The sequence below is a fragment of the Microcaecilia unicolor genome, chromosome 4 (assembly GCF_901765095.1).
Source record: "Microcaecilia unicolor chromosome 4, aMicUni1.1, whole genome shotgun sequence".
Taxonomy (NCBI): domain Eukaryota; kingdom Metazoa; phylum Chordata; class Amphibia; order Gymnophiona; family Siphonopidae; genus Microcaecilia; species Microcaecilia unicolor.
The window spans coordinates 367,518,527-367,539,764 of record NC_044034.1 but is presented as its reverse complement, the minus strand read 5'-3'; the positions used below and the strand labels follow the sequence as shown (position 1 = coordinate 367,539,764).

Genomic DNA, 21,238 nt, shown 5'->3' with positions numbered 1-21,238 from the left:
GTGCCTGAAGCACAAAAGAGCTGCCCGACAGAGTACTCCATTTTGATACATCTTCAGGGGCAGTTCATTCTTGAAAAACCGCTGCCAAACAATTCAGAAACAAGTTTAGCATCAGCGCCAAAGCTTCTGTTGTTGGCAATCTCTTTAACTGAATGTCCTCTCTCTCACACATTTCATTATTATTGGTTTATTTGGGTGGTTATTTTAGAAGCGATATTCTTCTTTTTGTATTTTTGAAACCTATTATTCAGACATTTTTCTATGCTGTTCATCTGCAGTGCGTCCAAATCTCAAAGGAGCATGTTGGGGGCGGGATTTGGGCATTCCTAAAACTTAGATGTTATTCAGCCATCCTATATAATAAAACTCACCCTCAACGTTCTGAGGACAGTGACGTCACTGTCACTTCCTTCCAGAACGGGTTCGTAAGACTATGGTGGTGAAGCCACCGAAATCGCACAGGCTAGGGGCCCCGCCCTCGCGTCAAACGTCATGACGTCGAGGGCGGAGCAATGGCGTTCGGTGCGTCCAAGAAGTGCGGAATGTGGAGCAATGCCGATGCCGTCAGAACGACGAAGGGGTCCGTAGGTAGGTAGGGAGGGAGGGAGAAGGGGGCGACGAGGGGATCGGTAAGTAGGGAGGGAGGGAGAAGGGGGGGTTGGGGAGGAAAACCTTGCTAGCGCCCGTATCATTTGCTCCTGAAACGGGCCTGTTTTCCTAGTAATAGAATAAAACAACACTAAAAGACATTCTGCGCTAGACCTGTTTTTATAATGAATAAGGCACAAAATGTGCCCTACATGACCAGATGACCACTGGAGGAAATCAGGGATGACCCCAAAATACCCCCCCAGTGGTCGCTGACCCCCTCTCATCCCCCAAATATGTGAATAAAAATATGACTTACCAGCCTCTATGACAGCCTCAGATGTTAGAGCAAGGTCTATTAGCGCAGCCTCAGGTCCCTGGAGTAGTGTAGTGGTCAGTGCAGTGCACTATGGAGTGGGGGACTCAGGTCCCTATACCCCCCTACCTGTCACACTCATGGTGGAAATTGTGACCCCCCCTCCCAAAGTCAACAAAACCCTACTGTATCCAAATATAGGTGCCCCCTTCACCCATAAGGGCTATTGTAGTAGTGTACAGTGGGGGAGGGGACGGTGGGTTTTGGAGGGCTCAGGGGACCAGATAAGGGAGCACCTGGGAAAATTTTTATGAAGTGCAGAGAAGTGCCCCCGAGGGTGCCCCATTGTTCTCCTGAGATGTCTGGGGGACCAGTCTGCTCAAAATGCTGGCTCCTCCTATATCCCAATAGCTTGATTTTCTACATTTTGCACTTATTTATTTATTTTTTTCAAAAATGGACCAAAAAACAAAACATCCAAAGCACCAAACCTTTTTCGAAACAGTATTTAAAAAAAAAAAAAAAAGATAGACATTTTTCTTTTTCGAAAATGACCTTCTTTCCTATTCAGATTTTGGACGTTTGTGCAAAACGTCCAATGTTGGACTTAGACATCATATTGAAAATGCCCCTCCACGTATGCTAACTATTTTTCCTTAAGTAGCGGGTTGATTCCTCTAAGGTTTATAGTTCTATAGTTGGGTGGGTTTTTAGATGTTATCTTAAAATGCAGAGCGGGAAATAAATAACGTGTTAGTGCATTCTGGTTTAACTGCTTGTCCCTGCTTGTCTGCATGCACTCAACGTACTTGGACTATTGCAATTCACTTTTTAAAGGGGTTTGTCTAAGGGAACTTAGGCATTTCAAGCTAATGCAGAACACCGCAGTGAATTTACTCTTAGGAGGGAAGAAATACGATCATGTGACCCCTTTCTGACAAGCGGAACATTGGCTACTAATCACCTTTCAGATTTCTTTTAAGATATTACTTTGAGGGGTCCTTTAAGGTGCGCTGAAAAATGGGATGCGCTAGTGTAGGCACGAATTTTGGGGGCACGCAGATCCATTTTTCAGTGAGCCTTTTAAAAAGGCCTTTTTTAAACTTTTGCCAAAAAGGTAAAATTATGTATAATCATACCTGATAATTTTCTTTCCATTAATCATAGCTGATCAATCCATAGACTGGTGGGTTGTGTCCATCTACCAGCAGGTGGAGATAGAGAGCAAACTTTTGCCTCCCTATATGTGGTCATGTGCTGCCGGAAACTCCTCAGTATGTCGATATCAAAGCTCCATCCGCAGGACTCAGCACTTAGAGAATTACACCCACGAAGGGACACTCTGCCCACTCTGGCTTATCCTGCAACCGCAACCGCGGGAGGAGCTGACTGACCCTAACACCGCCGAAGCGGGAGGGGTACAAAGCTGCCCTACAGCCGCACGAAGCGGGAGGGAGTGCCGGCAGAATTTATGTCTCAATCCAGCCCCGTAAAACGGAGGGGAGAGGAATGCAGCAGCTCACTGTAACACAAACTCGTCTCAACTCTTGAAGAATCCAAGTGAAAGAACTTGAACACGAAGTCTTTCTGAAATAACTGAAGACTAAACTTGAACCTGAAATGCAACCAGAATAAAGATCCGAGGGGGAAGCCCGCTGCACCATAGTCAGGCACGCCCTGGCCACATAGGAGCCGCAAACTGAGGCCTGCAAACTTAAAGCAGCTGCCTCAAAGGACGACCTTAAGGCCGCCTCCAATCTTCTGTCTTGGGCGTCCTTTAGGGCCGTGCCACCTTCCACCGGCAACGCCGTTTTCTTAGTCACCGCAGTGATTAAAGAATCCACGGTAGGCCACAGATAGGCCTCACGTTCACTCACAGCCAAAGGATAGAGGCAGGACATAGCCCTAGCCACTTTAAGGCTCGTTTCCGGGACATCCCATTGAGCCGCAATTAAGGTGTGCATGGCATCATGCACGTGGAAGGATCTAGGCGGGCGCTTCGTCCCCAGCATAATGGCAGAGCCAACAGGGGCTGAGGGAGAGACGTCCTCCGGAGAGGAAATCTTCAAAGTGTCCATGGCCTGTAACAACAGGTTGGGCAAATCCTCTGGGCTAAAAAGCCGCGCTGCAGAGGGGTCATCCGCTCCATCCGAGCGGGGATCTATCTCCTCCAAGGAATCCGCAAAGGACCGTTGGGAGACCTCAGACACGCTGCCCTCATCTACATCGGAGGAGACAAAGTCCTCCAAGGCCTGGAAATCAACCCGAGGGCGTTTACCTCTGGGAACCTCAACCTCTTTATCAGAAGAGGGAGCAGGGGCAGCGTTTTGCATGAGGAAAGCCTGATGCACTTCCGCAGCCTGGGCAACAGCCCTAGACGCACTCTCAACCGGCGCTCGCAATAGCGGGGGAGAGACATGCTGCGCATCCAAAATGGCGTCCGGCGCGAAACTCCGCGAAGGAGCCGCGCGGGAAGAACGGCGCTTAACTTTAGCCGCTTTGTGCCGTCGCCCAAATTAAGGGCGTTCATGGCATTAATGTCTCCAACCTCAAGGGCGGCCCACGAAGAAGCCGTCCGAGCCGCGTGGCCGGCCAAGATGGCGGAGGCGAGGAGCGGGGGATGGGCGTTTATGGCGGGAAAAAACCGCCACGCCGGAGGAACGACCGGGACATTCATCGGTCACTAAACTGTCACCCATCAAGGGCGAATCAGGTTGTAAAACCCCCGCATCCCCTCTAGAAGCGCTCCAGCGATCCGGGGAGCGACCCTTTGCGCCCTCGCCCTCCGACGCCATATGCCACGAGGAGAAGAATCGGGGAACCCCCTGCCCGCTATAAAAAGGTAAAATTACCTGCTTGCCGCTCCGAGCTGTAACGAACTGGTGTCCCAGTGAGTAGCTGCAATGAACGTTTAAAGAAACGTCGAATTAAACGCCTTTAAAGACGTTTAAAATTTTATTTTTTTTTTTTAAACGGAGCCAGCGGGAGGGGGGAGAAAAGGAGGGACCTGGCACCACCAGGTTTGCACTTGCTCAAAAGAGCCCTCAACCCCAGGCCTCAACAAAACCTAAGGATTAGGCTTGGAGGCCTAGCCAGAGCTGCTGCTGTGTGTGACCACCACCTGCTGAGATAGAGAACATACTGAGGAGTTTCCGGCAGCACATGACCACATATAGGGAGGCAAAAGTTTGCTCTCTATCTCCACCTGCTGGTAGATGGACACAACCCACCAGTCTATGGATTGATCAGCTTGATGATATGGAATGGACATTTGGCAAAATAAAAATTGGCACACATCTATTTTTGGTCTGAGACCTTACTGCCACCCATTGACTTAGTGGTAAGGTCTCATGCAGTAACCATCTATGCGTGTAGAATGATGATTGCCACCCGGTTTCTGCCGCATGCAGGAAAATAAAAATGATTTTCCAGCGCGCATAGCAGACACGTGTAAAAAATAACATTACCACCTGGGCCACGTGGTAGCTGGGCGGTAACTCCAAATTGACGCATGTAAGATGTGTGTACGCAGCTTAGTAAAGGCCCCTTAATGCACAAGCTTCTTAGAGTAGGCATCCTGGAATTTCTGTCACAGTATTTGATTCTATATCCTCTGTCTAGGTCTCCAATCTGCTCAACACCACCTGCTGATGGTGACATCCTTTTGCCAAGTCCCTCAGGCAACTTGCAGGAATTTGTTGTTCTGGAATCAGCTTCCAATGTCTCTGCATTCTGAATTCTCTTTCCTTCTTTTAAGAGGTTGCTTAAAACGAATTTTTTTCTGAGGAGCGTTTAATGTTGATCCCTAACAGGCTCATTTTCGAAAAAGAAGGATGCCCATCTTTCCACACAAATCGGAAGAGGGGCGTCCTTCTCACAGGGTCGCCCAAATCGGTATAATCGAAAGCCGATTTTGGGCGTCCCCAACTGCTTTCCGTCGCGGGGATGACCAAAGTTCATGGGGGCGTGTTGGAGGCGTAGTGAAGGAGGGACTTGGGCATGCCTAACACATGGACGTCCTCGACCCATAATGGAAAAAAGGGCGTCCTGACGAGCACTTGGATGACTTTACCTGGTCCTGTTTTTCTTATGACCAAGGCACAAAAAGGTGCCCAAACTGACCAGATGACCACCGGAGAGAATCGGGGATGACCTCCCCTTTCTCCCCCAGTGTTCACTAACCCCCTCCCACCCTCAAAAAATATCTTTCAAAATCTTTTGTGCCAGCCTCTGTGCCAGCCTCAAATGTCATACTCAGGTCCATCACAGCAGTATGCAGGTCCCTGGAGCAGTTTTAGTGGGTGCAGTGCACTTCAGGCAGGCGGACCCAGGCCCATATTCCCCCTACCTGTTACACTTGTGGTGGTAAATGTGAGCCCTCCAAAACCAGTGCACTACGAATGCTGGCTCCTCCCACAACCAAAGGTCGTTTCTGAACTTGGCGTCCTTGGTTTCCATTATTGCCGAAAATCAGAAACGACCAAGTCTAGGGACGACCATCTCTAAGGACGACCTAAATTTCAAGATTTGAGCATCCCCGACCGTATTATCGAAACAAAAGATGGACGTCCATCTTGTTTCGATAATACGGGTTTCCCCGCCCCTCCATTGGGACGTTTTGCGAGGATGTCGTCAGCAAAACTTGGGCGCCCCTTCCGATTATGCCCCTCCATGTGAACTGCATCCTTCACGTGTCTGGCTGGGTCGGTTGGTGTGGGACTATGGGCCGGAGTCTGGAGGCATGGTAAGCAGGCAGTACCTCTTTACTTCTCTACTGATGTAAGGGGTTAGGGCTGTGGTACCCGAATACAAGGGTTATAGGTTTGATTGTCCACTGTGGGGGGTTGTGGTAACCCTTTCACTTGGGTTACAAAAATCTAACGGCACGGTACAATATCAGGGGTGAAGTGCTTCTATATAGAAAAGAAGAATGGGTCTTGGGGGTGATTGTGTCTGATGAACTTAAGGTGGCCAAACAGGTAGAAAAGGTGATGTTCAAAGCCAGAAGGATGCTTGGGTGCATAAGGAAAGGGATGACCAGCAGGAAAAAAAAGAGGTGATAGTGCCCTTGTATAAGTCTCTGGTGAGGCCCCATTTACAATACTATGTGCAATTCTGGAGACCGCACCTAAGGAAAGATATAAACAGGACGGAGTTGGTCCAGAGGGTGACTACAAAACTGGTAAGTGGTCTCTGTCATAAAACATATGGGGCCAGACTTACGAACCTCAACATGTATATGCTGGGAAAGAGGGGACATGATAGAGACATTTAAATACCTCAGTTGCATCAATGTACAGGAAGTGAGCCTTTTTCAACTGAAGGAAAGCCCTGGAATGAGAGGGCATAGGAAGAAGTTAAGAGGAAATACGCTTAGGAGGAATCTAAGAAAATACTCCTTCACGGAAAGGGTGGTGAATGCGTGGAATGGCCTCCCGGTGGAGGTAGTGGAGACGAAGACTGTGTCAGAATTCAAGGAAGCATGGGACAGGCATGTGGGATCCCTTAGGAAAAGGAGGACTTAGTGGTTACTGAAGATGGGCAGACTGGATGGGCCATTTGTCCCTTATTTGTCGTCATGTTTCTCCGTTTCTGTCCTATCATATTGTCGGCGTTCTTTTCAGATGATGTGAGTTTTATGATATTTACTTCTTTGTTTCTCCATCCTGATGTTTGTTCTTTGGGCAGTTAATCAAAAGTAATAAACCTGAGATTGAAGCTAACTGAGAAATGGGAACATCTCTTGGTCTAGTCCTTCAAAGAAATATATAGAATACAACACAACAACCTTTGTTGTACTAAAATAGAGGCAAATTCTCGAAAATGGTCTGTTAGAGCATGCATTATTAACATGTAATAATGGCCAATTTCAATATGGCTTACATTGCAGTAAAAAGGGCCTATTTACTTATGTACATTAATAATACACAGTAATCTGCAGTACACTTAAGTAAATCGATCTCTTTCTTGAGGAAATAAGATGAAAAGGGGGCTCAAAAAATGTTTTGCATTTAACTGCCTTTTTTCTAAGACACTGTATCTCGTGTTTTATGAGTCAATTTGCAATGTTTCAAAAAGATTAATGACAGAGATGATTATCTTCCTCCATAAATTTTTGAAAACTTACCTTACTGTTTTAATTGTGTTGTTTTCTACTAACAATATTGCTTAATTAGTTTCTAATTTAGTAGCATAATAATGCTGTCAATGTCATTTGGCAACACATCCCAAAACAGTTGCTCTAGAAAGACCAACATCCTGTACTCTGTGGAAGTTCAGGTTTGCCCACATAAATGCTGTTTTCTAAAGAAGAGTAGGCATCTACCTTTCTTTAAAAAATACTAGTGTAATTCACCTCACACATGCCTGCATAAAGGGGCATCGCTAAAGAAAGATGAGACTGAAAAACAAAGCTTCATTTGTGACTATTCAGTACACCAACGGGCTCATTTTCGAAAGAGAAGGACACCCATCTTTCGACATAAATCGGAAGATGGACGTCCTTCCCCCAGGGTTGTACAAATCGGTGTAATCGAAAGCCGATTTTGGACGTCCCCAACTGCTTTCCGTCGCAGGGACGGTCAAAGTTCAAGGGGGTGTGTTGGAGGCATGTTGGAGGCGTAGTGAAGGCGGGACTTGGGCGTGCCTAACACTTCAACGTCCTTGACCCATAATCGAAAGAAACAAGGACATCCCTGATGAACACTTGGGCGACTTTACCTGGTCCTATTTTTCTAACGACCAAGGCACAAAAAGGTGCCTGAAATGACCAGATGACCACCGGAGAGAATCGTGGATGGCCTCCCTTTACTCCCCCAGTGGTCACTAACCCCCTCCCACCCTCAAAAAATATCTTTAAAAATATTTTGTGCCAGCCTCTATGCCAGCCTCAGGTCCATCACAGCAGTATGCAGGTCCCTGGAGCAGTTTTAGTGGGTACTGCAGTGCACTTCAGGCAGGAGGACCCGGGCCCATACCTCCCCTACCTGTTACGTTTCTGGAGGAAACAGGGAGCCCTCCAAAACCCACCACAAACCCACTGTACCCACATCTAGGTGCCCCCTTCATCCATAAGGGCTATGGTAGTGGGGTTTAGGGGGAGGGGTTGGGGGGCTCAGCACACAAGGTAAGGGAGCTATGTACCTGAGAGCAATTTCTGAAGTCCACTGCAGTGCTCCCTAGGGTGCCCGGTTGGTGTCCTGGCATGTCAGGGGGATTAGTGCACTACAAATGCTGGCTCATCCCATGACCAAATGGCTTGCATTTGGTTGTTTCTGAGATGGATGTCCTTGGTTTCCATTATGGCTAAAAATCAAAACAACCAAATCTAGGGTCGACCAAATTTAAGGATTTGGAAATCACTGACGGTATTTTCGAAACAAAAGATGGATGTCCATCTTGTTTCGAAAATATAGGGTTCCCCGCCCCTGGATGGGGATGTTTTGCGAGGACGTCCATATCAAAACATGGACGTCCCTTTCGAAAATGCCCCTCCAAGTCACCTTCTCTTATAAGTGCTGAACATCTGTCCAACAATTAATGAGAAAACTACTTATCTCAATATTTCAAGTCGTCAAATAAGTACTTTTGTCATTCAATATTGGTCAAATATTCAGCGCTTATCCAGCTCTGTATTGTTTTACAAATTTTGTGGCTTGGAAGTGCTTATTTAATAGAGAGCGACTCTCATTGTTGGTAGATATTTACAAATTATAAGAAAATAAATGATGTATATGAGCGTTCATGGAAAGCCATAAAATGATGTTTGGTTTCAGAAAGAGCTCCCAAATCTACAAGAAAAGGTGATTTGGAGGCATATTTTCAAAGTACTTAGATTTACAAAATTATACAGTAGCCTATGAAACTTTGTGGGGCTCATTTTCAAAAGAGAAAAAAGTCCAAAAAGTGTCATAAAGCACTATTTGGATGGATTTCTTCTCAAAATGTACAAATCGGTATTTTTGAAACCTGTTTTGCAAACGTTTATCTATGCATTTCGTCTACAGTGCATCTAAATCACAAGGGGGAATGTTGGGGCATTTTGAAGGTGGGATTACGGTGGGGCTTAGGGTGCGCCTAACACTCATTTTACAGCCATTATGGAACAAAACAAAAACACATAGGATGGAAACGTTAACAAATTAAACATCTATCCAATACTTAATAGCAATGGTGTCCCCAAACAAAATAGAGAGAACGTTTCCCTTTGTCCTCTTCGCCATCTTGAAAGACATTTGACTCCAGTTGCAGTCTACTTTCTACTATTCTTGATGCCGGGGTCCTGAAGAAGATTTTGAAACGCAGCTCTGTTCACCCAGCGGTTGGAGAGTTTTTTTTTTTTTTTTGCTATCTAACATTTGAGCTTCAAATAAGTACTAACTTCTAGTAACTGTGACTTTGTTTTCATTGTTGTTATTATTTTTTGGAATCCCTCTATTTTGTTTGGGGACACCATTGCTATAGAGTATTGGATGGATGTTTAATTTGTTATTATATTGCACTGAATGTGAGTAGTACAATCCAACATAAATTATTCAAGGATGTATCTCAGCACAAAATGAGAGCTTTAAAGGGACAGCTCATAGTTCTTGTTGCCTTATGAAGTCTTAAATGAAAGAGCGTCTTGGCTTAAGATAACTGAAAGTACCGTTTATCAAATATATACTATGCAGACCTTTATCGTGCAGGCTGGTTTTAATGTGTAGTAGCTTAGCAGAAGAGCTCTATAATCACTTTTAAGGAATTAGATTTTTCCACCTAGAGTAGCACACGATAAAAAATGATGTGAGACACTCGGTCACAAGGAAGAAGGCTCTCATCAAAGGAAATCTCACATTGGCTCGGAAAATACGCCAAATCACAATGCAAATTAGACATATGCCCTAACAGCCTAATAAGATCTGCACCCAAACAATTCAAAACAGACCTCACGAACCACGTAAATCACAGGCTTCAAAACGGGCTCTTTCCCACGGATAAAGGAAACATCCTACTAACTCCGCTACCGAAAGATGCCAAGAAGAACACAGTGGACTTAACCAACTACTGCCCAGTAGCATCTATCCCACTCATGAGCAAACTCATGGAAGGCATAGTGACGAAACAACTCACTGAACACCTAAATAAACACTCAATCCTGCACGAATCTCAATCAGGATTTCGGACAAACCACAGCACAGAAACTGTTCTAGTAGCCGCAATGAACTCATTCAAACAAGCAATCGCAACTGGTAACAACATACTCGTCCTAGAATTCGACATGTCCAGTGCCTTTGACATGGTTAATCATGAAATACTATTACATAGACTAGAATACTTCAGAGTAGGAGAGGAGGCACAGTAATCAAATGGTTTAAAGGATTCCTAACCACAAGATCATACCAAGTAACAACGAATGCGGACAGATCACCCCCATGGACACCCGAATGTGGAGTACCACAAGGATCCCCCCTATCACCAACCTTATTCAACCTAATGATGATACCATTAGCCAAACTGCTAGCAAATCAAAACCTCAATCTTTACATATATGCAGATGATGTCACAATCTACATCCCGTTCAAACATGATCTAAATGAAATCACCAACGACATCAACCAAAACCTCCAAATCATGCACACCTGGGTGGATGCATTCCAACTAAAACTTAACGCAGAAAAAAACACAATGTCTTGTACTCACCTCCCAACATAACACAAAAAACTTCTCTACCATAATCACACCATACTGCTCTCTTCCAGTCTCACAAAACCTGAAAATTCTTGGAGTTACTATTGATCGAAATCTCACTCTCGATACCCACGTGAAGAACATGACGAAAAAGATGTTCCACACCATGTGGAACCTCAAAAGAGTAAAACCTTTCTTCACAAGATACATCTTCCGTACCCTGGTACAGTCAATGGTAATAAGCCATCTGGACTACTGCAACGCACTGTATGCTGGCTGTAAAGAACAGACTATCAAAAAACTCCAAACAGCCCAGAATACTGCCGCCAAACTCATATTTGGAAAAACTAAATATGAAAGTGCAAAACCCCTAAGAGAAAAACTTCACTGGCTCCCACTCAAGGAACGCATTGCGTTTAAGATCTGCACGATGGTACACAAAATCATTCACGCAGACGCCCCAATCTACATGCTGAACTTAGTGGACCTACCTCCCAGAAACGCAACAAGAACATCCCACAAATTTCTCAATTTGAACTTCCCCAGCTGTAAAGGACTAAAATACAAGCTGATGCATGCCACTACCTTCTTCTACACGAGCACGCAAATATGGAATGCTTTACCCACAGACCTGAAATCAATTGTCGAAACAAATAACTTTCGCAAATCTCTGAAGACACACTTCTTCAACAAGGCCTACAACGAGAACGAAGAGCTTCACTAATTCACTTTCCCAACCCAACCAGTTATGAAAATCCACTTCTACTATCACCCGTCCAATCATTTCCTCTTTCTTCCCTACTTAACCTCTACACACTACTAACTGTATCTGATATTCTGGAATGACAGTGTCATAACAAAACTATGTAAGCCACATTGAGCCTGCAAATAGGTGGGATAATGTGGGATACAAATGCAATAAATAATAATAATAATACCACCACAGCTGCCACCACCAGTCACAATATGGATCTTCTCAGAGGAGGCAATGCTGGAGACGAGCGGTATGAGGGAAAATGTTGGTTGTTACAGGATAGAGTACACTACAGTGGTGTAGCCAGACAGCCAGTTTTGGGTGGGCCTGAGCCCAAAGTGGGTGGGCACAAAATTTTCTCTGCTCCGCCCTACCTCCACCTCAAAATATAAATACTTTAGCTAATGAGGATCCTCAAGCTCAGTCAGCTGAAGACTTTCTCTGAAGGTGGCCAGAACTCTCTTTTACCAAGCTTGGAAGGCAGCAGCAATGACCCTAAGCCAGTGATGCCAACACCCCACACATGCTTAGCTGTCGATGGCTCAAGGATGCTATTGCCAGAGCTTGGTAGAAGGGTTTTGGCCGCCTTTGGAGGAGGTCCTTAGCTGGGGATGTCTGGGAATCCTCACCAGCTATACAGCAAGGGTTAGGACTGGTGTTAGACCTGCTTGTGCCCAGGTCAGAAAATAAAGGAGAGCTCCACTCCCCGATTCCCTCTCCTCCTTGCCTCCCCTCCAATTTCCTACCTGCCATTACTATCACACCAAAAGACCCTTCACAAATTAGAAATAAAAATATTTAGACAAAAATTGAAAGGGAACCCCAAGAAGTTAAACATTACTGCATTACTGCAACACTGGAGACCTAAAACAGAGATGCATTTCCTTTTCTACAGAACACAATACAAAGACATTTCCTATGCACATTTCCAAAAGCTAACATATTCCATTTAAAACATTCAAAATAAAATGCTTTGTTTCTACCTTTGTTGTCTGGACATTTTATTTTCCCAACTTGCTGGTTCCAATTTCTCTTTTCTGCTTTCCTCTCTGCTAATTCTTCTTCAAGCGGCTGCAGTCCATTTGTCTTTTCTCCTCTCTCCTGTCTGTTCCCTCACTATTCCTGCCTCTGACATATTGATCATTCCTTTTTAGCTCTTTTTTGCCTCTCTCTCACCCTTCTTCGCCTCCTTTTTACTTTTCAACTGCCTATCAAATTTCCACCTTCTTCTTTCACCCACTAGATCTCCCAAACCCCAACTTACTCCTCCCCATCTCTACTTTCTCTTTTATCTTTAATCTACTCCCCATTACCATATTTCTACTCTCTGTGATCACTATCTCTCAATCATTTCCTTGCCACCTCCTCCTCCCCCTCTTGGCCTCTCCCACAGGGTTCCACCATTCCCATCATCTGCCTCCCTCCACCCTTCTAACCAGCATCTGATCCCCACCCCACCCTGGTAGCCTTATAGTTTCCTGCCCCATCTCTCTTCATTCCTGTCCTCTCCCCAATGACCCAGCATTTCCCCCCCTCACCACCTACTGTGTACCTCTCCCCTCCTCTCATTCCCCATGTCTATCTCCCCCTCTCATTCCCACTGTCCACCATCTCTCTCTCTCTCCCTCTCCTTTGTGTTCTGGGTCCAACATCTCTCTTCCCTTCCCATACAGCATCTCTACCTTCCTCCCCTCTACCATCATGTCTAACATTTCTCCCTTCCCTCCACCCCTATGCCCACCATTTCTCCCTCCTCTCCACCCCTATGTTCAATGCTTCTCCCCCTCTCACCACCTATCCCCTCTCTATGCAGCATGTCTCCCTCCCCTCCACCTCATATGCAACCGAATTCTCCCTTCCTCACCCCTCCACCCCTTTGCTGCATCTCTCCCTTCTTCCCCGTGCAGCATCTCCCCCACCCACCATGCCTCATCTTTCCATCTTCCCTCCCCCCTGTGCAGCTGCTGTCCCCCGTCTTCCCTCCCCCGTGAAACATCTTTTCCCCATCATCCCTTCCCCCGTGCAGCAACTTTCACCCCATCTTCCCTCACCCTCTTTGCAGACTTGCCCAGCAGCAGTGTTCCTGTAGCTCGCAGTGATTCCGGTCGCAGGCTCGGCTCGCAGCGATTCCCACATGCTGCCTGCCACTCAACAATCTCCTTGCAGCTACTAAGCACTAACCCGGAAGCCTCTCCTCTACCACAACTTCCGGTTTCTGCCCAGTCAAGATGCGGCAGAGGAGAGGCTTCCGGGTTCGTGCTTAGTAGCTGCAAGGAGATTGTTGAGTGGCAGGCAGCGTGTGGGAATCACTGCGAGCCGAGCCTGCGACCGGAATCGCTGTGCAGGAATATGCATTTGTGTAGATCAATAAATAACTAGCTTCAGTGAAGGTTCCTGGGTTAAATAACGGTCAATTGAAAATTCACTGTGTTGCTATCTGGGATTGAGATTTAGGTAGAAATCAAACGAGCAGGGGATAAAAACTAAAATAATCTTCTCAGATCTAAAACCAAAATGATGCTGTATTTATTGCTTGCTTGCCAAAAACCCACCTGTATTACTAGCGTTGCTTTGTGCTTTTTGCTATATATAATTGGCTTGAATCCAACGGTAATCATGGTTCCAGAAGTCCCCAGTGGAAGAAGTTCTCCTGCTTGAGGTGATACAGCAAACTCCATATCACTGCCTGGCAAGAAGTAGGCATTGAAGATTTCTGGGTACCTACAGAATGATGTAGAAATCAAAACATTATGTAAGATTTTATAAAAAAAATATATTTTTTTAGATCTAAGTTTGAATTGTAAGAACTCCACTGTCTTGGAGCTGTGCATGCAACTCTCAAGCTTATGACAAAGCCTTTCAGATTTTATGGCAGCTCTTAGAGTATGCAGAAAGAGTTAGAAAATGTGATGGCATATTTGCATATATACCGCCAAATTGCTTCTACTAGTGTGAATGCGGGAGCAATTGCCAACTTCCAAAACAATAATCTCAATCCTTGCAGAGTGTTTCTTTCTTTCTTGTATTACAAAACCACTTATCTAAGGTAAACAGACCGACTGACATGGGCCGTGTTTTATGACTATATCAGAGGTGGTCACCAAGGGGTCCTTTTACTAAGGTGCACTGAAAAGTGGGCTGTGCAAGTGTAGACGTGTGTTTTGGGCGCAGGCAGAATCATTTTTCAGCACACCTGTAAAAAAAAAATGCCTTTTTAAAATTTTTGCTGAAAATGGACGTGCGGCAAAATGAAAACTGTGCGCATCCATTTTGGGTCTGAGACATTACCGCCAGCCATTGAATAGCGGTAAGGTCTCACGCAGTAACTGGGCGGTGATGGTCTATGTGCGTAAAATCCTGATTACCGCCTGCGCGCCAGAAAATAAAACTATTTTCCGGCGTGTGTAGCGGATGCGTGTCAAAAATAAAATTACCGCAAGGGCCATGTGGTATCCGGGTGGTAACTCAAAATTGACCCTACGAGGCTTAGTAAAAAGACCCCTAAAACCATTAGTTTCTCGACTCAGTTAATATCACAAAATTAACTGATGTTTTACATAATCAACACAAGGATATTCTAATACATCAGCATTTGAGATGACAAAATGTCCCTTCATAATTGACTTCAGGGCCCTTTAACTAAACCGTGTTAAGCACTTAACACCTAGTTTACCCCGCGTTAACTGATAGAGCAGAGCTGTGTTAAGGGGCTTTGCTGCATTTCTGCAGTTAGCCTGCTTTAACCCCCGAATTCTATAAAGCTCATCCAAGTTTGGGTCCAGATCCCAGACCTGCACACAAACTAATTCATTAATGAGCCATTAATAATCAATTATTGATATTAATTGGCACTAATTAGGATCTGCCAGTGTGCTATTCTATAACTGAATACCTAAATTGTCTCATACGCAACTCAAAGGGGGTTATTTATTTATTTGTAGCATTTGTATCCCACATTTTCCCACCTATTTGCAGGCTCAATGTGGCTTACATTGTTCCGTAATGGTGATTACCAGTTCTGGAAAAGAGAACTACATAGTTAAGGTACAGGAGACAGAGTGGGTTAGGTATTCAGATAAGGAAAGATTTTATAATAAGAAATGAAAGGTATTGGATTAGACTTCATTCGTGATAAATTAGCTTGAACAAACAGGAATGTTTAACTTCAACTTTTGATAAAATTAGTATGGACAATTAGGAAAATAAAGAGTTACGTTTTGTATAGATCCAGTGTACATTTTGTTAACTGGCACTTAGGATGGGTTATTGTGGTATGCTTTCTTGAATAGATTGGTTTTCAATAATTTACGGAAATTAATTATGTCGTGGGTTGTTTTTATGGATTTTGGTAATTCATAGTAACATACTAGATGACGGCAGAAAAAGACCTGCACAGTCCATCCAGTCTGCCCAACAAGATAATTTCACGTGTGCTACTTGTGTATACCTTACCTTGATTTGCATCTGCCATTGTCAGGGCTGTACAAGTCTGCCCAGCACTAGCCCCGCCTCCCATCTACCAGCCCCGCCTCCCACCACTGGTTCTGGCACAGACCGTATAAGTCTGCCCAGCACTATCCTCGCCTCCCACCACTGGTTCTGGCACAGACCGTATAAGTCTGCCCAGCACTAGTCCCGCCTCCCAACCACCAGTCCTGCCTCCCACCACCGGCTCTGGCACAGACCGTATAAGTCTGCTCAGCACTATCCCCACCTCCCAACCACCAGCCCTGCCTCCCAGCACCGGCTCTGCCACCCAATCTCTGTTATGCTCCTGAGGATCAATTCCTGCGGATCCATTCATTCCATATTTGCGTGCTTATATAGGAGAAACTGGATGCATATGTTAATTTATATTTTAGTCTTTTACAGTTGGGATAGTGGAGATTCAGGAACGTACATGATGAACCAGTAGAGTTCCTGGTTGGTAGGTCTATGAGATCTGACATATACCCTGGAGCTTCACCGTCTATGATCTTATGAACCAGGGTGCAAACCTTGAACGCAATGCGTTCTCTTAGTGGAAGCCAATGTAATTTATTCTCGTAAGAATCTGGCATTTTCATATTTCATTTTGCCAAATATGAGTCTGGCTGCTGTATTTTGTGCAGTTTGAAGTTTTTTAATAATTTGATCTTTGCAACCGGCATAGATAGCATTGCCATAGGAAGGGGCATTTCAAAAATTCAGAAAATTCACCATTTTACCCCAGCAGTAAAAATGGCCGTAGCGCACGGGAATGACCCACATAAGAGCACACTCAGGGGCCACTTTACTAAGGCGCACCCGAAGGTGCCCTGTGCTGGTGTAGGCGCGTGTTTTGAACGCGCGCTGGTTCATTTCCTGAGCGCACCTGGAAAAAAGGGATTTTTTAAAATGTGCCCGAAAATAGACGTGCGGCAAAATAAAAACCAGTGCGCGCCCATTTTGACTTAGCAGTAAGGTCTCACGTGCTAACCAGGCGGTAAGCGTCCAGCGCGCGCCAACTTCCGATTAACGCTGAGCAGGGCCGCTGAGAGGGGGGGGACAGGGGGGACAAAATTCCCCGGGCCCGGGCCTCCAAGGGGGGCCCGGCACCGCCGCAGCAGTCCGGCCCGCCCGCCCTCCGTCGCTCCCTGGCACTGAACTTAAGCGCCTCACCTTCGAAAGCGCGGCAAGCAGCGGCAGAACACTCCTTCCTTCCGTGTCCCGCCCTCACCTGACGTAACTTCCGCGAGGGCGGGACACGGAAGGAGTGGTCTGCCGCTGCTTGTTGCTGCGCTTTCGGTGAGGCGCTTAAGGTCAGTGCAGAGGGCCCGGGGGTGGAGAGAGGGCCTGGTGGCGGGTGGGCCCGGCGACCTTGAGTGGGAGGGCCCTGGGGGCGGCCTTGTCCCAGGCCTGGCCCAGTCTCTCGGCCGACCTGCCGCTGAGTAAGCACCCGTGGTAGAACATAGAAAATATTTTCTACTGTGTGTTTTGGGTGAGCACCAAAAATGGAATTACCGGCCAGGGCATGCAATAGCCGGGCAGTACTGCCAATCTGAAGCAAGTAGGCGCCTACACACCTTTGTAAAAGGAGACCTAAGACCACTAACCACTTTTTACTGCTGTTTGGTAAAACGACCCCACAGATTGTGAGCTCTCTGGACACAGGGAAATACCTATTTTACCTGAATGGGTTAGTAATGAAAAAAGTCAAGAGTTATAGCCAAATAAAACTATTGCCCTACAGCTCCCACTTGAATGCAAGTATTATGCTTGATTTGGGTAATAGGGACATTTTTGTTATGAAACACCGGTTCTGGTTTTCTTAAAGTCTTCCTTACTTAGCTTATTTTTAAGAAACTTTTGGACTGCCTAAATCTTAAGGATTCAACTATGATGCCCTTTGGTCATACGCAGTTCCCTCACTGAATACTGGCCTACGTATTTCTTCAGTACAGAAAATGTCTAGAAATGATGTCAACACTGACAGATAGCTTTACTATAAAAGGGAAGCAGGTATAATTTCTCTCCCGCCACTCTTTTCATCGATTTGTTACAGCTGTTGAATAAACAATTTAATAAAACAACTCTATCACAGTCTAGTCAAGGAGGGAGATAAGGATCAAATCACTGATACTATTTCATGCTTAAATCATAAAATACATTTTTAGTATTCAGAATAACATAAAACGGCAAGAACACAGAACTGCAAATTAAATGGTCTCCATTATTTTTACCTATTTTGCTTTATTACATGGTTTATTTGAATAGCAATAATCCAAAGTAAATTGTGCTCAGACCTTCGCTAGTGCAGAAGAATTTCATTTTCAGAATCATTTTTATTCCAGGAATAACATGGATATCAGGCAGGAGCATTCTGAGAGCTGTGCGATTGGTGAAGCCACAGAGGGTGCAAGGGAGACAGGGGTGCAAAACTGATCTCCATCCATTTTTTTAAATTTATTATAAGGATTTATTTTACTGCCTTTTGAAGGAATTCACTCAAGGCAGTGTACAGTAGGAAAAGATCAAACATGAGCAATAACATAGTAACACAGTAACATAGTAGATGACGGCACAAAAAGACCTGCATGGTCCATCCAGTTTGCCCAACAAGATAAACTCATATGTGCTGCTTTTTGTGTATACCCTACTTTGATTTGTAACTGTCCTCTTCAGGGCACAGACCGTATAAGTCTGCCCAGCACTATCCCCGCCCCCCAACCACCAGCCCCGCCTCCCACCACCAGCTCTGGCACAGACCGTATAAGTCTGCCCAGCACTATCTCCACCTCCCAACCACCAGCCCCGCCTCCCACCACCGGCTCTGGCACAGACCGTATAAGTCTGCCCAGCACTATCTCCACCTCCCAACCACCAGCCCCGCCTCCCACCACCAGCTCTGGCACAGACCGTATAAGTCTGCCCAGCACTATCCCCGCCTCCCAACCACCAGCCCCGCCTCCCACCACCGGCTCTGGCACAGACCGTATAAGTCTGCCCAGCACTATCCCCGCCTCCCAACCACCAGCCCCGCCTCCCACCACCGGCTCTGGCACAGACCGTATAAGTCTGCCCAGCACTAGCCCCGCCCCCAACCACCAGCCCCACCTCCCACCACCAGCTCTGGCACAGACCGTATAAGTCTGCCCAGCACTATCCCCGCCTCCCAACCGCTATCCCTGCCTCCCGCCACCGGCTCTGCCACCCAATCTTGGCTAAGGTCCTTAGGATCCATTCCTTCTGAACAGGATTCCAATAGGCACTTACAGAAGTAAAAAAATTTCAAATAACAGTACAAAGTATGGCATAGAGGAGCATAATCGAACGCCCAAGTTGTAATGAGGGCGTCCTCGCAGGACGGCCCCGTAAAGGGGCGGGGCAACCCGTATTATCGAAACAAGATGGGCGTCCAACTTTCATTTCAATAATACGGTTGGGGATGCCCAAATCATGAAATTTAGGTCGACCTTAGAGATGGTCATCCTTAGGTCGTTTTTGAGATGGTCGTCCCCGGTTTTCGGCGATAATGGAAACCAAGGACGCCCATCTCAAAAACGACCAAATCCAAGCAATTTGGTCGTGGGAGTAGCCAGTATTCGTAGTGCACTGGTCCCCCTCACATGCCAGGACACCAACCGGGCACCCTAGGGGGCACTGCAGTGGACTTCATAAATTGCTCCCAGCTGCATAGCTCCCTTACCTTCAGTGCTGAGTCACTCAACCCCCCCCCCCCAAAACCCACTCCCCCACAACTGTACACCACTACCATAGCCCTAAGGGGTGAAGAGGGCACCTACATGTGGGTACAGTGGGTTTTGGGAGGGTTTGAAGGGCTCCCATTTACCACCACAAGTGAAACAGGTGGGGGGGGGGGGATGGGCCTGGGTCCATCTGCCTGAAGTCCACTGCACCCACTAAAAACTGCTCCAGGGACCTGCAAACTGCTGTGATGGAGCTGGGTATGACATTTGAGGACTGGCATAGAGGCTGGCAAAAAAATGTTTTACATTTTGTTTTGGGGGGTGGGAGGAGGTTGGTGACCACTGGGGGAGAAAGGGGAGGTCATTCCCAATTCCCTCTTTGGTCAGTTTGGGCACCTTTTCGAGGCTTTGTCGTGAAAAAAAAAAGGGACCAAGTAAAGCTGGCTAAAATGCTTGCTAGGGATGCCCTTCTTTTTTCCATTATCAGCCGAGGACGCCCATCACTAAATCACGCCCCAGTCCCGCCTTTGGTACGGTGCCGACACGCCCCCGTGAAATTTGGTCATCCCCGCGATGGAAAGCAGATCTAGTGAGTTAAAAAGAGAAGTGTTTTATCAAAATAGTCATCCGACGTGGCCACGTTTCGCCCTCAGGCTGCGTCAGGGGTAAAAACTGTTATTCACAGGCAGGAGTTGAGCAAGTTGGTGAGAGAAGTGTGTTGAATTGTATAATCAGCTAACTTTTAGGGGTATGTTGTGTTTTAACATCTTTTAGTTTTTACCCCTGACACAGCCTGAGGGTGAAACGTGGCCACGTTGGGTAATTGTTTTAATAAACCACTTCTCTTTTTAATTCAATAGATCTACTTTGTTTTTATACATTTACTTTCAGCCTCTGGCTGCCAAAACCTTAAGAGTAAGTGTTTCTCATGAGACAAAGAAGTAATCGCCAGTGATAGTAAGCATAAGAATACTGCTATGGGCGCCATTTTGGATGTGGCGCCAGCTGGGAAGGAGTGAAGGGGGATTGCTCTTGCCTGGCCACCACTAGATAAGGGCGCTGAGGCCCTCGCTTCGGGGGGAGGGGGGCTTTGGAGTAAAGTGGAGATTTGGGAGGGCTTTGATGAGAGGGGTTCAATTGGGGATGCCTTGAGAGGGCTGGGATTGGAGGGGTGGGTGGAATCGGGGGATAACATTGACATTTCCCATGTCATTTCAAACAAATCCACATCCATTTCCATTTATTGGAATTCATATCCCACATTATCCAACCAAGGTCGTTTCAATGTGGCTAACATAAGGTTGCCAGGTAAACAATTTGAGGGAATAGTGGAAAGATACAGAGAGTTGGTGATGCGCTGGGGCCCTCTGCTTGGTATGCTGTGGCGGCTGGGAAAGCAAATAGAACGTTGGGTATTATTGGGAGCGGAATGGTTATAGTGCCTTTGTATTGGTCCATGGTGCGACTGAACCTTAAATATTGTGTTCAATTCTGGTCACCGCATCTCAAAAAAGATATAGTGGAATTAGAAAAGGTACAGAGAAGAATGACGAAAATGATAAAGGGGATGGGATGACTTCTCTATGAGGAAAGTCAAAAGCGGCTAGGGCTCTTCAGCTTGGAGAACAGATGGCTGAGGGGAGATATGATAGAGGTCTATAAAATGATGAGTGGAATGGAACAGGTAAACATGAATCGTTTGTTCCAAAAATACTAGAACTAGGAGGCATGTAATGAAGCTAC

General features: G+C 46.0%; 1 protein-coding gene across 1 annotated transcript in view; it reads right to left on the bottom strand.

The window, feature by feature from the left end:
• Positions 1-21,238, bottom strand: part of CFAP47 (cilia and flagella associated protein 47) — a 1,083,264-nt gene that overhangs the window by 25,506 nt on the left and 1,036,520 nt on the right. The window contains 1 exon segment of the mRNA XM_030202357.1: positions 13,880-14,048. Within this exon segment, the coding sequence (XP_030058217.1) occupies positions 13,880-14,048 (169 nt within the window).